Source organism: Hordeum vulgare, chromosome 6H (assembly GCF_904849725.1).
Source record: "Hordeum vulgare subsp. vulgare chromosome 6H, MorexV3_pseudomolecules_assembly, whole genome shotgun sequence".
Lineage (NCBI taxonomy): Eukaryota > Viridiplantae > Streptophyta > Magnoliopsida > Poales > Poaceae > Hordeum > Hordeum vulgare.
In genome coordinates, this window is record NC_058523.1 from 528,811,517 (window position 1) to 528,826,846 (window position 15,330).

Consider the following 15,330-nt stretch of genomic DNA (forward strand, 5'->3'; position numbering starts at 1 on the left):
TCCGAAAACCTTCCGGTAATCAAATGAGGTCATCCTATATATCAATCTTCGTTTCCGGACCATTCCGGAAACCCTCGTGACGTCCGTGATCTCATCCGGGACTCCGAACAACATTCGGTAACCAACCATATAACTCTAATACGCATAAAACAACGCCGAACCTTAAGTGTGCAGACCCTGCGGGTTCGAGAACTATGTACACATGACCCGAGAGACTCCTCGGTCAATATCCAATAGCGGGACCTGGATGCCCATATTGGATCCTACATATTCTACGAAGATCTTATCGTTTGAACCCCAGTGCCAAGGATTCATATAATCCCGTATGTCATTCCCTTTGTCCTTCGGTATGTTACTTGCCCGAGATTCGATCGTCAGTATCCGTATACCTATTTCAATCTCGTTTACGGGCAAGTCTCTTTACTCGTTCCGTAATACATGATCCCGCAACTTACACCAAGTTACATTGCTTGCAAGGCTTGTGTGTGATGTTGTATTACCGAGTGGGCCCCGAGATACCTCTCCGTTCACACGGAGTGACAAATCCCAGTCTTGATCCATACTAACTCAACTAACACCTTCGGAGATACCTGTAGAGCATCTTTATAGTCACCCAGTTATGTTGCAACGTTTGATACACACAAAGCATTCCTCCGGTGTCAGTGAGTTATATGATCTCATGGTCATAGGAATAAATACTTGACATGCAGAAAACAGTAGCAACAAAATGACACGATCAACATGCTACGTCTATTAGTTTGGGTCTAGTACATCACGTGATTCTCCTAATGACGTGATCCAGTTATCAAGCAACAACACCTTGTTCATAATCAGAAGACACTGACTATCTTTGATCAACTGGCTAGCCAACTAGAGGCTTGCTAGGGACGGTGTTTTGTCTATGTATCCACACATGTAAATGAGTCTTCATTCAATACAATTACAGCATGGATAATAAACGATTATCTTGATACATGAATTATAATAATAACTATATTTATCATTGCCTCTAGGGCATAATTCCAACAACAAGATCACGGGGAATGCTCAAAACTTGCTCAAATCTCAAATAGCTTGGGTTGAGAGAAGGAGAGGGAGACGATCTATCTTTTGATTGGAACAACTCTCAAAGGGGCTCACAAATGCTCTTGGGATCTAAGATTTGGTGTGAGCAAATGTGTGTGAGGTAGAAGTGTGTTCTTATGAGGATAAGGCTATGTTGGGCTACCCTCTCACGAAGTGGGAGGGGGTATTTATAGTGGGGAGAGAAAAACAACCGTTGGGGACACTTTAAGTCACACAGGGTCCGGACGTCCGACAGTTTCCGGAAGTCCGGGCGTCCGCGAGGGGTCGGACGTCCGACAGGGGTCGGTCGTCCGAGGCCTGTAGATATCACTGAAAATACTGTGAATTGAACAGCGACCGGACGTCTGGAGAGGACCGGAAATCCGAGTTATTCGACTCAACTTCTTCTGGTGGGAGGTTCCAGATTTCCGAAAGGGGACGGACGTCCGGCCCTCGGACGTCCGGAGGGAGCCGGAAATCCGAGTTATAGAGCTCACGTACTTCTGGTGCAGGGCTCCGGATTTCCAAAGCTGGTCGGTCGTCCGGCCCTCGGATGTCCGGAGTGAGCCGGAAATCCGAGTTATAGAGCTCAACTTCTTCTGGTGCAGAGCTCCGGATTTCCGTAGCATGTCGGTCGTCCGACCCTTGACCGTCCTCGGACGTCCGGAGGGAGCCGGAAGTCCGAGGCAGTAGACCTGTTTTGAGATAGGAGCAAAGTAGAGAATATGTGGTATTGAGCAGAACAGTGGAGATGTAGTTTGAGCAAGTTCATCGCAAAACCTGTGATCCCCTCTTAATAGTGCGGGATCCCTAAGGACTCAAGAATCATAAAAGGGTACTGATGATCCATACTTGAGTGTATACTTTTATTCGCTGATCATCACTCCGCACAACTAACGTCAAAGGAACTGATACCTTTGAGTTAGCCCTTTCACTTGAGCTTGATGTTGTTGTTCCTTCTTGGCTCAAGTTGAAAGCAAGACATGATGAAGTCTTCAAGTAGCTCTCCCATACACAATGTGGAAAGCCTAGCTTATGTATTCATCTTCATTTGTCCACCATGTGAACATCCACAAGAATCAAGCATGTAGTGCTCAGGAATGCTTATCTTGATCTTGTCCTTGTTAGCACATGAGAGCTTGTCCTTATAAACACATGATCATTAACAATAGTTTCAATGATATATTCGTGCTGATCCACTTGAAACTTGCACACCACAATCTTGATGACGATCGCCACTTGACGTCATCCTCCATGGGTTGTATGGGATCTTCCTTTTGACGCAAGCCCATGGAAGCACACCTAACCCCCACATAGGACTCTCACAAAGACCATGGGTTAGTACACAAACACGTAATGGACAATGCTTACCATACCATGGGATCACTTGATCCCTCTCGGTACATCTTATACGCTTTGTGTGTTTATCATCTTGATTTACTCTTTGTCTGAGATCTTGATCAACCTAGTGTCTCTATGACCATGGGTTAGTACACAAACACGTAATGGACAATGCTTACCATACCATGGGATCACTTGATCCCTCTCGGTACATCTTATACGCTTTGTGTGTTTATCATCTTGATTTACTCTTTGTCTGAGATCTTGATCAACCTAGTGTCTCTATGACCATTCTTTGGATAATACCTTGAATACCATCTTGGTCATCATATAAACTCCTTGAACCCAACAGATGGACTTCAAGAAGTGCTTATGGACAAATCCTATAAATATAACTTAAGGCAACCATTAGTCCATAGGAATTGTCATCAACTACCAAAACCACATATGGAGATATATGCTCTAACAACTTTGACATTAGAAAAGCTTTAGCATACGAACAACACGATCTAGTGCTATGCTTAGGATTCGGTCTTGTCCATCACATCATTTTCCTAATGATGTGATCCCCTTATCAATGACACCAATGTCCATGATCATGAAACCATGATCATCTATTGATCAACGAGCTATCCAACTAGAGGCTTGCTAGGGACACATTGTGATCTATTTATTCACACATGTATTACCGTTTCCTATTAATACAATTATAGCATGAACAATAGATGATTATCCTGAACAAGGAAATATGATAATAACCACTTTATTATTGCCTCTAGGGCATATTTCCAACAGAGATTGAACCTACTGTTGATCTTGATAACCCACATCATAAGAACAAGAGATACGATAAGAGTGATTTTACTGCTAGGAAGCACGGTAAAGAAAGAGAACCATGGGTTCAGAAACCCATGCCCCTCCCAAACCATCCAAGAAAAAGGATGATGAGAAATTTGAGCGCTTTGCTGAGATGATTAGACCTATCTTTTTGCAAATGCGCTTGACTGATATCCTCAAAATGTCTCCTTATGGCAAGTATATGAAAGATATTGTGACAAATAAGAGAAAGATACCTGATGTGGAGATTTCCACCATGCTTGCCAACTACACTTTTAAGGGTGGAACTCCTAAGAAACTAGGTGATCCCGGAGTGCCCACTATACCTTGCTCCATTAAAGGAAATTACGTTAGAACTGCTTTATGTGATCTTGGAGCCGGTGTTAGTGTTATGCCTCTCTCTTTATATCGTAGACTTGAGTTGGATAAGTTGACACCTACTGAAATGTCTTTGCAAATGGCCGACAAATCGACTGCATTACCTATCGGCATTTGCAAGGATGTGCCTGTTGTTGTTGCAAACGTTACTATCTTAACAGACTTTGTTATTCTTGATATTCCCGAGGATGATGCCATGGCTGTTATCCTTGGAAGACCCTTTTTAAATACTGCAGGGGCTGTTATTGATTGCAACAAAGGCAATGTCACTTTCCATGTTAATGGTAATGAGCACACGGTGCACTTTTCGAAGAAACAATATCGAGTTCATTCCATCAATGCTATTGAAAAATCTCCATCGATTATTATTGGAAGCTTTGAATTCCCTATACCTACTGTCAAGATGAGATATGATATACTTGTTGGGGATATGCTCGTCCCCGTTGAGGTAACCTAGTGATTATTTGAAAATTCTCCAGTTTTTTGTGATTCGAAAAAAGTTTGTCAGGGAGACTTGATCAACCTCATTGACGGATTTCTTTTGATGCCCATGAGATGGATGAATCTAGAAGTCACAACCTTTTGCTCCTAACTTTTACTTTCTGTTTCTTAGTAGAAAAAAATATTTTTAGCTTTTTCTCCCTGTTTTCTGCTTTTTCCGTTCAATGAAAAAGTGGCCCGAAAATAAAAGTTCTCAAAACTCCCCGAAATTCAAGTATGATTTTTTCTAGAATATTTGAGAATTTCTGGGGCAGATAACAAGTCAGGGGGATGTGCCAGTGGGCCACGAGCCCACAGGGCGCGGCCACCCCCCTAGCCATGCCATGCAGGCTCGTGGGCCCCACGTGGCCCCCCTCCACTTATTCCAGCCCCCATCTCCTTCTTCTTCCTCTAGAAAAAATCCTCCTACAGCTCAAACCCGTGTTCTTGCTCATTTTGCTCAGTTTTTCGATCTCCTTGTGCAAAACCCCATTCACCAAACTGTTTTGGGGGAATTGCTCCTTGGTATGTGACTCCTCCATTGGTCCAATTAGTTTTTGCTCTAGTGCTTTATCCGTTGCGTATTATTGTTGCCTTGGTGACCCTGTTCTTGAGCTTTGCATGTTAATTTTAGTTGGTCCCAAGTAGTTTTGATGCATGATATGGCCTCTAGGCACTTGTAGGAGTAGTTGCGATGAGTTTTGTTGAGCTTAGTTCACTTTCCTCTTGAGTCACTAAAAATTTTAGATTTATTTCAGAAAAGGGAATATGTTCAGGAGAATTACCATGGTGGTTCCTCAAGCAAAAGAGGTCCCCGTCTCTCAGTTCGGGAGCCCGATCTTTATCCGCCGAGGAACGCACCGGTGCAACCATGTGAATGGCCTTCCGATGACTTCATGGTTGCTGCAGGTTTCAAGAACGAGTTTGATGCACTTGTTCACAACGCCGGGCTCAAAGAATTCATCTCCAACAGATGTGAATAGTATACTATACTCACTGCCTCTTTCGTTTGTAGATTCAAATTTTTAGTTGGCCGTGAAGCATCTATACTGTTTGATCTTTATGACAAATCTTATACTATGGATTTAGAGGATTTCAATAGAATTTGCAAAATACCTGATTGGGGTAGTCTCAATGATCCTCCTAAGTCTTCGGTTAAAGATTTTATTGCTAGTATAACTGTTGGAGAAACTAGAGATGTTACGTAGGCTACTATGGGGAGCATTCATTTTCCTGCCTTGCATTATTTTTCCCTCTTCATAGGTAGATGCATTAACGGCAAGATTGAACATAGTCACCTCTGCGCACCTGACCTTAGTATTCGTAAGAGCGCGGTAACATGTGGTAGAAGTTTCAACATGGGAGCGATAATTGCGAGGAGGCTAACTAAGAATGCTAATGAAGGGGATATCTTTGGTGGGATCTATGCTACTCGCATAGCATATCATCTTGGAGTACCTATACGCGCAGGAGATCCCCCGCTCCATACAGCCTTCCTCGATCGCGCCGCCATGATACGCTATCAGTTCCTTGAGAGGGATAATGAATCCCTCCTATACCGACTAATATTTGACCGACAACATGTTTTCCATATTACCCTTCCTGCTCCTGCTTTCTTTGACTTTCACGGAAAACGAAGATATTATATAACAAGAAGAGAGGCAGAGGAGCATGATAGGGAGCTGAAGGCTGCTCGCCTCTGTGAGGCAGCCATTCAGGCAGTAGTTGCCGCGTCCCAGTACAACCCCCATTATGATTTTGGTTATCACCCGGACCAGCCGTGGAACTAGACCAACTTAGGCCAAAATCCTAAGCATGGGGGAGTACGTGTTTCTCACCTACTTTATATTCATGCTCACACATTCACTTTGATAGTCGGTGTTCACACTTTTCCATTGTACTATTCATGCTAGTTTATTTATTTTTCTTGCTTTCTTTTCGTGTGTTTGCTTAAATTTGAGAAAACCCAAAAAGATTTTCCGTTCTTCTTTTGCTTGTTGGGAGCTTTCCCGTGTAAATAGTTTTATTTTTCTTTGGGTCGAGGTAGAAGACCATGACTGCAATGATTAGTGGCTCTCATATGCTTTATTATTTATCTTTCGGTGAGCCCGTATTACTTTGTCTTTTCCTCTGAGTTTGCTTGCAGATTCCAGCTTAGTCCAATGCACGAACACTCTTATTATTATTCACACCATTCGGTCGTGCAAGTGAAAGGCAATAATGATGATATATGATGAAGTGACTGACCTGGAAAAGCTGGTATGAACTCGACCTATTTTGTTTTTGTAATTATGACTAGCTCATCGTTCCTATTCAGCTTTGTTATGAGAGAAACATGTTTGCAATGACAACTTAGAGATCATAGTTGCTTATGCCATGCTTAATTAGCTAGGAGCTTATAATGGTTTGTCTTGGATGCTAATATGAATTTCGAGATTACTATGATGTAGTATGATAGGATGGTATCCTCCTTTGAATGATTCAAGTGGCTTGACTTGGCACATGTTCACGCATGTAGTTGAAACAAAATCAACATAGCCTCTACAATATTCATGTTCATGGTGATTTATATCCTACTCATGCTTGCATTCAACATTGGTTAATCTCAATGCATTTTGATGACTGTTGTCGCTCTCTAGTTGGTCACTTCCCAGTCTTTTGCTAGCCTTCACTTCTACTAAGCGGGAATACTGCTTGTGCATCCACTTCCATAAACCCAATGTTGTTCCATAAGAGTCCACCATACCTACCTATATACGGTATCTACCTGTCGTTCCAAGTAAATTTGCATGTGCCACTCTCTAAATCCTCAAACAATAATCTGTTTTGTATGCCCGAACCGCTCATGTGGTGACAAGGGGTTGTTGATATCTTCCATGCTAGGCGTATTATCCTCGATGCGTGTTTATTCACTATCACTCATGAGAAAGGGGGCGGTAATCGGAATGCCCAGTTCCATGCTCAAAACGAAAATATAATCGCAAACAAAACTCCCCCTGGATTGTTGTTGGTATGGATGGCACCCGAGGATTTGGCTAGCCGTGGAGTGTGATTGATCGGTGGTGGGGGAGTCAAAACTTTACTTTTCTGTTTGGGAACCGCCTATAATATGTGTAGCACGGAAGATGGTGTAAACTCTTGGTCATCGCGTTGACAATGAAAGCATACCACCCAAATTATTTATCTCTGTTTCAAAAGCTTGAGCTCTGGCAGCTCTGCAAATCAATTCTTCCCTCTGCGAAGGGCCTATCCATTTACTTTATCGTTGAGTCATCCTCGTCTTATAAAGGCACCAATTAGAGAGCACCTCCGTCATTTTTATGCTTTGCTTTTAATTGATATTGAGTATGACTGTGACTGGATCTTCTTTGCCATGAATTATAATGTTCACTCAGCCCTTGGTCTTTGAAGGTGCTCTGCATTTATGTTTTGCAGTCTCAAAAAGAGCTAGCGAGATACCACGTGTTCATATTGTATTATGATTGCTTTGATTGAAGTGTTGGCATTTGAAACTCATTATTATTGCTTGCTAGTTGATTATGCCATTGATATGAGTACACCTTGAGACCTAAATGTTATTGCTTATGTGGTTAGCTTATGATCTTGCTAAAAATATGAATATGAGTTAGACATAGTTACAACAACAAGATCAAACAGAGTTTGTAAAAGTTTTTCTTTTGTCTCTTTCAGTTTGTCAACTGAATTGCTTGAGGATAAGCGAGGCTTTAAGCTTGGGGAGTTGATACGTCTCCATCGTATCTACTTTTCCAAACTCTTTTGACCTTGTTTTGGACTCTAATTTGCATGATTTGAATGGAACTAACCCGGACTAACGCTGTTTTCAGCAGAATTGCCATGGTGTTGTTTTTTGTGCAGAAACAAAAGTTCTCGGAATGTCCTGGAAATTTACGAAGAATTTTTGTGGAATATATAAAAAATACCGGCGCAAGAAACAACTGGAAACGCGGAGCCAGGGGCCCACGAGCCCTCAGGGCCCCCCTGGCCACGCTATGCAGGCTCGTGGAGTCCTCGTGGCTCCGCCGCCTCCAATTCTGACTCTAATTAGACCCTTTCATCCTGGAAAAAATCAAGAGAGAAGTTTTCATCGCGTTTATGAGACGGAGCCGCCGCCACCACCTGTTCTTCCTCCGGGGGGCAGATCTGGAGTCCATTCCGGGATCCAGAGAGGGGAAATCGTCGCCATCGTCATCATCAACCTTCCTCCATCGCCAATCCCATGATGCTCTCCACCGTTCGTGAGTAATCTCATCGTAGGCTTGCTGGACGGTGATGAGTTGGATGATATCTATCATGTAATCGAGTTAGTTTTGATAGGGTTTGATCCCTAGTATCCACTATGTTCTAAGATTGATGTTGCTACTACTTTGCTATGCCTAATGCTTGTCACTAGGGCCCGAGTGCCATGATCTCATATCTGAACCTATTATGTTTTCAGCAATATAAGTGTGTTCTTGATCATATCTTGCAAGTTGTAGTCACCTACTATGTGTTATGACTCGGCAACCCCGGAGTGACAATAACCGGAACCACTCCCGGAGATGACCATAGTATGAGGAGTTCATGTATTCACTATGTGCTAATGCTTTGTTCCGGTTCTCTATTAAAAGGAGACCTTAATATCCCTTAGTTTCCATTAGGACCCCGCTGCCACGGCAGGGATGGACAATAGATGTCATACAAGTTCTTTTCCATAAGCACGTATGACTATAGACGGAATGCATGCCTACATTACATTGATGAACTGGAGCTAGTTGCATATCACCCTATGTTATAACCGTTGCATGATGAATGACATCCAGCATAATTATCCATCACCGATCGAGTGCCTACGAGCTTTTCCCTACTGGTCCTTGTTAAGTTACTTTGCCGCTACTGCTGTTACACTTGTTACTACTGCTGTTATTACCATTGTTACCGTTACTACTTTGCTACTGAAGCTTTTTTGCAGATACTAAGTCTTTCAGGTGTGGTTGAATTGACAACTCAACTGGTAATACTCGAGAGTATTATTTGGCTCCCCTTGTGTCAAATCAACAAATTTGGGTTAAATACTTACCCTCGAAAACTGTTGTGATCCCCTATACTTGTGGGTTATCAGACAACAGCCAACTTGTGTCACAAATTTCTCTCTCTATAGCTGAGGTAGCTAGATATGGTTCACAGTAGGTTCTTTTCCCAAAAGTCTTTGTCGGTGGCTATCCTCATGAGCCTGCCTTTGGGCTAACTATCGGCAATCGATCTGCAAAGGGAAAAGAGGACTTTCGGAAGTATCATGCATATGCCATAGACGTGGCCTTGTATGCCAAATATTTTTCCACTATATACTCATTGTACATTTTTTTCATGATAATTATCATGCTTCATCTTTTTTCCTTGATGCTTATAACTTTTAGAGAAAAAGTCCAAAACAAACCTTAAAGTTCTAGACGAAAGCTAAAACCAACCTTGAAATTTGAATCCTGGAAATTGCCACTCTGAACTTGTAATCCCGGTCTATTACAAACCCTAGACTTGTTTGTCACACTCGGAATACTACAATTCCGACCAAGATAAGCTCCTACTCTCATGGACAAGGATTTGGGCTGGCCCACTATACCACAACAAGAATTCGTGAAGTTTAACGAACGTTCGCCCATTTATAATATTAATCAGAAGTTAAAAGATGTTCATGTTTTCTATTATTGGCACAAATTCAATTTCCTTTTGTGTTTTAAAAACATGTTTGGAATTTTTAAATTCTATTCACATTTCTAAAAAAATGTCTGTGATTTCAAAACATCACATTTGTTAAAAAATCAGAATTCCAACAGTTTTACACATGCTATGAAAAATGATTCGGAATATTATGTCCCAATTTAAAATAATGTTTTTGCAATTTTGTAAACTATTTGTGTTTACGAAAACAACGAAGCGTCGAACATTGAAAAACAAAACCGGGGCAAACAAATGTTGAAAACGTAAACAATTTTGGAAATGTCCACACATTTTATAAATTGTGAGCACTTTTTGAAAATTCTGAATAGCTAAAAAAATATTTTTTGAAAAACAATCAATTTTGAATACTTTTTAAAACATATTTTCTTTGAAACCGGAACAGAATATTAAAGTGTGAATAGTTTTTGCGACATCTAAAAGATATCACGAGTTTACAGAAAAAGGGAACAAAATTAGAACCCTGAACAAATGTGTAAAGAAATGTTTGTGAAATCTAAAAAATATCACGAGTTTAGAAAAAAATGTATGTGGTATTTCAATAAAATGAATGTAAAATGTAAATAATATTCATGTGATTCAAACAAATGTTTCATCCATTCCAAAAAGTGTAACATTTGGAGAATGTTCACGAGTTTCAAAAAATGTGCTTGTGACATTTTCAAGAAGTGTATACAATGTAAAAAATGTTTGTGTGATGTAAAATATTGTGTCGTGCCACTAAAAGAATATATGTGACATGTGTTTGAAAATAGTGTATACAATTTTAAAAATATGTAACAAAGTAAAAAATGATTGTTTTGTTTTATAAAATGTTTATTGTCATTAAGAAATGTAAAACGTGTATTTGAAAGAATATTACCGTGTGAAAGAAACAATATGACAAAGGAAAACAATATGAAGAAAATCAGGAGAAAAACAAAAGAAACCAAAAGTATAGCAAAGAAAGAAAAAAACAGATAAATCCAGTGAGAAAATAAAGAATATCGAAGGAAAAATACAAAAGGAAAAAACAAAGAAAACCGTACCAGCGTGAGAGACTGCGCTAATGAGCCGGCCTAATTTAGCGAATACCGGCTAAATCATCTCAAGATTTAAAATAGACCGGGATGACAGAGTTTGTTGTGCTAATTTCAGAGATTGGGAGTTCATGGTTTGATTTATCTTTCGCCTACAAATTCAAGGTGTGTTTTGGACCTTTTCCAATTTCTAGTGTGCATTGTGCCTTGGAGAAATAGAAATACACCCAAAACTGAACTGTTTTTATTCCGTTTTTGAACTGTAGTCTCAGTTCATCTGTTAGCTACAAAGTTCAAAGCACACTGCAAAAGATTTCGGTTCTATTGTATTCCGCGAGTAATTGCCATGCCGGTTTAAGCAGGCCTTGTAACACTCTGTAACTCTTCTCCCTTATTTAATGGATGAGGCAAATCTTATGCCTTCATTTCAAAAAAAAAAAAATTTTGTGTCAGTTACATTTACAATAAATCTGGAATGTTTAGTGCTAGGAAGGAAGTATAAACCACAAAATAATGTAAGAAAAGCTATCATAATGGACAGCTGTTATGTTACTGAATTGAAGGTGTATAGAAAAGCAATCGAGCAAAATCTCAAACAAGCTGATAAATTACAGCTGGTATGTTATTCAACCGAACTGTGTATGATATTTGATTTCCGTTCCTGTGTTTTCCGGCATTTCAAGAAGTAGAATTACATAATTGACAAAATCTTTGCGGCTTCGACCTTGTTGCATGTATTTGTTATTCTTCTAGTTCATGGTGTAATTCATTATCAATGTACATTGGATTTTATACTCCAAATCATCAAAGCAGAGCATAGCAGCTAAAAGAGTAACATGAGATTGCACCTCTTGTTAATACTGCTGATAAAAATGAATGAATCCAATCAACAGAGCACATTTGTCCTGGAGGGAGTTCCATCATTTCGTCACCTGGGGCAGTGTTGCTAGGCCCCTACTATGATCACGGGGCCCTCCTCACAGCGGAAAGAAACTGATGACTGGCTTCCATTCTATGCTAAATGCGTATTGTTTTGGGTACTTATAAGCATCACAACACAGTACACTGATTTATTTATATGTTTACGTCCACCAGGGTCGGCTGTGCAGCCTTGAGGCTGATCGCTTAGGCACCCTTAGGCACTGTCAGAGGCTGATCACTCTCACACCGGTTGGATTTAAGAAGGGTCTCAAGTCGATCTTGTTGATGATTGCCTGGAAAATCTGGAAGGAGCGGGATGCTTGCATTTTCAGAAATTAGTTGCCGCGAACTGAAGATGTCCTGCGTGTCATCAGGGAAAGCCTGAAACTGTGGCGACTGTGCACTGTCTTGAGCCCCCCTTTGGGGAAGATATAGTGAGATAGTTGCCGGCGCGGTTTATTTTTATTTTTTAGTCTTTGGTCCACCTTTTGTAACCATAATCGCTTGATCACTACTGTTTTCCCACTTCCTTTCTCCTAAATCAATGAAGCCGGTAACTCCGGATCTTTCAAAAAAAAATATTTATATGTTTTCAGTAATCACAGCTATTCACCCACATAAATCTGTATTGTGACTGAAACATCACAAGCACATAATTCTTAATAGAAACTAGGTGATATATTTGCAGACATTGGTGAAATTGTTCTGGCGAAATTTGAGTTCGGCGCTGTGGGACACTACACACGCTGAGGTGCTGAACTTGACAATGAATACCAATCTCGGACACGCTGTGGGACACTCCTACCGACGGATAAGATCCAAGGCACGAGAGTGGCGATGTTTTGGGGACCTGATTGATGACCTGCAATCTTTCCGTAGATGTGTCTAACAAAATCCATGTTGGCATTACAACAATAGTTGTGCCTTTGTATTTCTTGTAAGGGCATCTACAATACATACATACATATACATTTACCCCCAATGACTTGTTATAGTATATTGGATCTCTAGGGTAGAGATAATGTGTTCTTCTTATTTGAATTTATAAGATCTTGGACCGTCAATTCGCAATCAGACTAGTATTCTAGTATTAACAACCTTGACTGGCACAAAGAATAGAATCCATATCAGTGAGGAAAACCAGCTTGGTGCAGAGGCACAAACATTGATGGGGATTCTCATTTCTCTTCATCTAGTTTAAGTTGCCTTTGGAAAATTTATGATCAGGAAAACCGCGCCTTGCGCTACAATCCAGCTCAAGAGAGGATAGCCATCAGGTCAGGTACCCTCAACACGATGTAGTTTGTGCCATCGACACCCTTAAACTCGGCACCAGCATACTTGGAGTACAGGACGGAACTGCCTGTGGATACCGGCAACGGGATCCTCTTGCCTTCCTCATCCAGATGGCCCGGGCCGACAGCGACCACCTGTCTCCCACAAACAAGCATGGCATTAACTCAAAAGTAAGATTGATTCGGACCAGATAGATGCCAAGGTACAGTTGCAACATGACCCATGCAGCTCAGAAACATAGGTAACAAAATTGTCCAACAGAACTAGTAAATGACTAACCGTTCCAACAGACGGCTTCTCCTGGACACTGTTAGTAAGCAGCAGGCCCCCGGCAGTTTTATCTTCAGCTACAGCTACCTGTTATACAGGTCGAAAAGCATGATGATTATTATAACAAGACTCGAGGGTGGTAACCTAATATAGAATCAGCCACTAAACTGACACCAGTGCACAATCCAAGACACATATGTTGATGTAACCAGATGTACACAATAAATGTATGTGAAAATATCTACCTCGATAAGAACACGGTCGCTAAGAGGCTCCATGTCTTTCACATCCTCTGTCTCCAGAATACCTATTATATCGTCCTCTTTTAGGATCAGATGGTTGGAATCATTCAACTCCACCTCCATTCCAGCATACTTCGAATATACAACCTGAGCCCCAACCTACATAATAGATGATACATGTTACATCTGCCTTTACTCACCAACCACTGGTACAAACTTGTTGTATTCACAACTATCACGGCAGAAGACATGTAGTAAAAGGATGAAACCAAACACAGAACATGGCATATAACACGCATAAAACTCTAGAATGCAAAAAATGTAAGGCAAGCTTCATCATATTAGCACTTTAGCATGCTTCTGACTGGATTTGTTATAACTAAAACCCTACTCATAATATTTGAGCATACTGAGTTACTGAAAACTAATTATCACGGCAAAATATATAAAAGGACCGAACCAGATACAACAAAACTGGCACAGCATGCGTAAAATCCTAGAATCCAAAAACAGGTAACACAAGCGCGTTGCAAGCTTCATCATATATCAGCATTTTAGCATGCTTCAGGCTGGATTCGTTATAACAAAAATTCTACTCATAAGACTGAAACAAAGTGACTGCACAGGCCATACCTTAATGCCAACTTCTACTTTGCTATCCCCAATGGTTCTTCCCTCTCCAACAGCAACCACCTCGCCACTCTGAGGTTTAGACTGCGCAGTTGAAGGGAGCAAAATCCCACCGGTCGTCTTCTGCTCGGCAGTCTTGGTCTTGAGAAGCACCCTGTCGGCCAAGGGCTTGACCGTCGTGTACTGCAACCACCGGAATAACAGGATACAGTTTCAGATCCACAAGCATACTCACCGCATGAGAATTAGAGCTACAGCCTCAAGTAAAACGCTACAAGCAACAAAGAGAACATAACTGCTCTCTGGGGTATTTTTTGACATATTGACATTGGCAATTCCAATCTCATAGTTCATTTGACGACACAATTGATTGCTCATAACAGCTCTCTGACCTTAATTGTACCAAAACTGAAATCAAACGCACAGAAACCTCATCCACACACCACAGCATCGAGACCTTCAAATTCCCCAATCAAGATGAGGTAACCTCTAGAGAAAAACAAGGTACACGCCACTGATTCCTCCGGCAACCTCATGACTCGATTTGTCCCCTCTTCTGCAGCCACCCACCTTATCAGCTGCTATGCACATGTAACAGAGCGCACGAGAACCACCACCACCACCATCACCACCCCTCGCGGAAAACAAGCAGCGAAACCGTGGCGCATTGCACGGGGGGGGGGGGGGCACGCACCTTGGGGGCGACGACGGTGGCGGCCCTGGCAACGAGCCCGCGGAGCGCCCCCCGCCGGGCCGCCGGCGCGGGGACGCGCCGGGGCTCGACGGCGGCCGCCCCCTTCCCGGCGAACCCCGCCGCACCGCAGAGCTGCACCGACGCCATTGCCCGAGGACTTTTGCTCGGAGAATAATCCGAGGATAAACCCTAGCCTCGATGAGCAGAGCAATGGAGAAGCAAATGGGATGGGGAGGGGAGCGCTTTATCCATCCATCCGGTTCCCCCGAAACGCCGCGCTTCTTCCCATGGGCCGCGGGTGCAGCTTTCGGCCCGGTCTGTCAAGATTACGCGGGCTAAAATGGGCTTATTCCTCTTGGGCTTTGGGGTACCGGTCGTCAACTCGGCCCGTAACTCGGATGTCAAGCGGGCCTGGCCGCGTCTT

At 41.9% G+C, this 15,330-nt stretch overlaps 1 protein-coding gene across 1 annotated transcript; it reads right to left on the minus strand.

Annotated features, from left to right (window-relative positions):
* Positions 1-12,838: 12,838 nt before the first annotated feature.
* LOC123402890 (20 kDa chaperonin, chloroplastic-like) lies at positions 12,839-15,113 on the minus strand. Its single transcript, XM_045096857.1, has 5 exons — positions 14,907-15,113; positions 14,216-14,395; positions 13,586-13,741; positions 13,350-13,427; positions 12,839-13,204 (listed from the first exon to the last, which is right to left on the minus strand). The coding sequence occupies exons 1-5, from the start codon at positions 15,051-15,053 to the stop codon at positions 13,031-13,033; spliced, it is 735 nt and encodes a 244-aa protein (XP_044952792.1). The 5' UTR covers positions 15,054-15,113; the 3' UTR covers positions 12,839-13,030.
* Between the last annotated feature and the right edge of the window lie 217 nt (positions 15,114-15,330).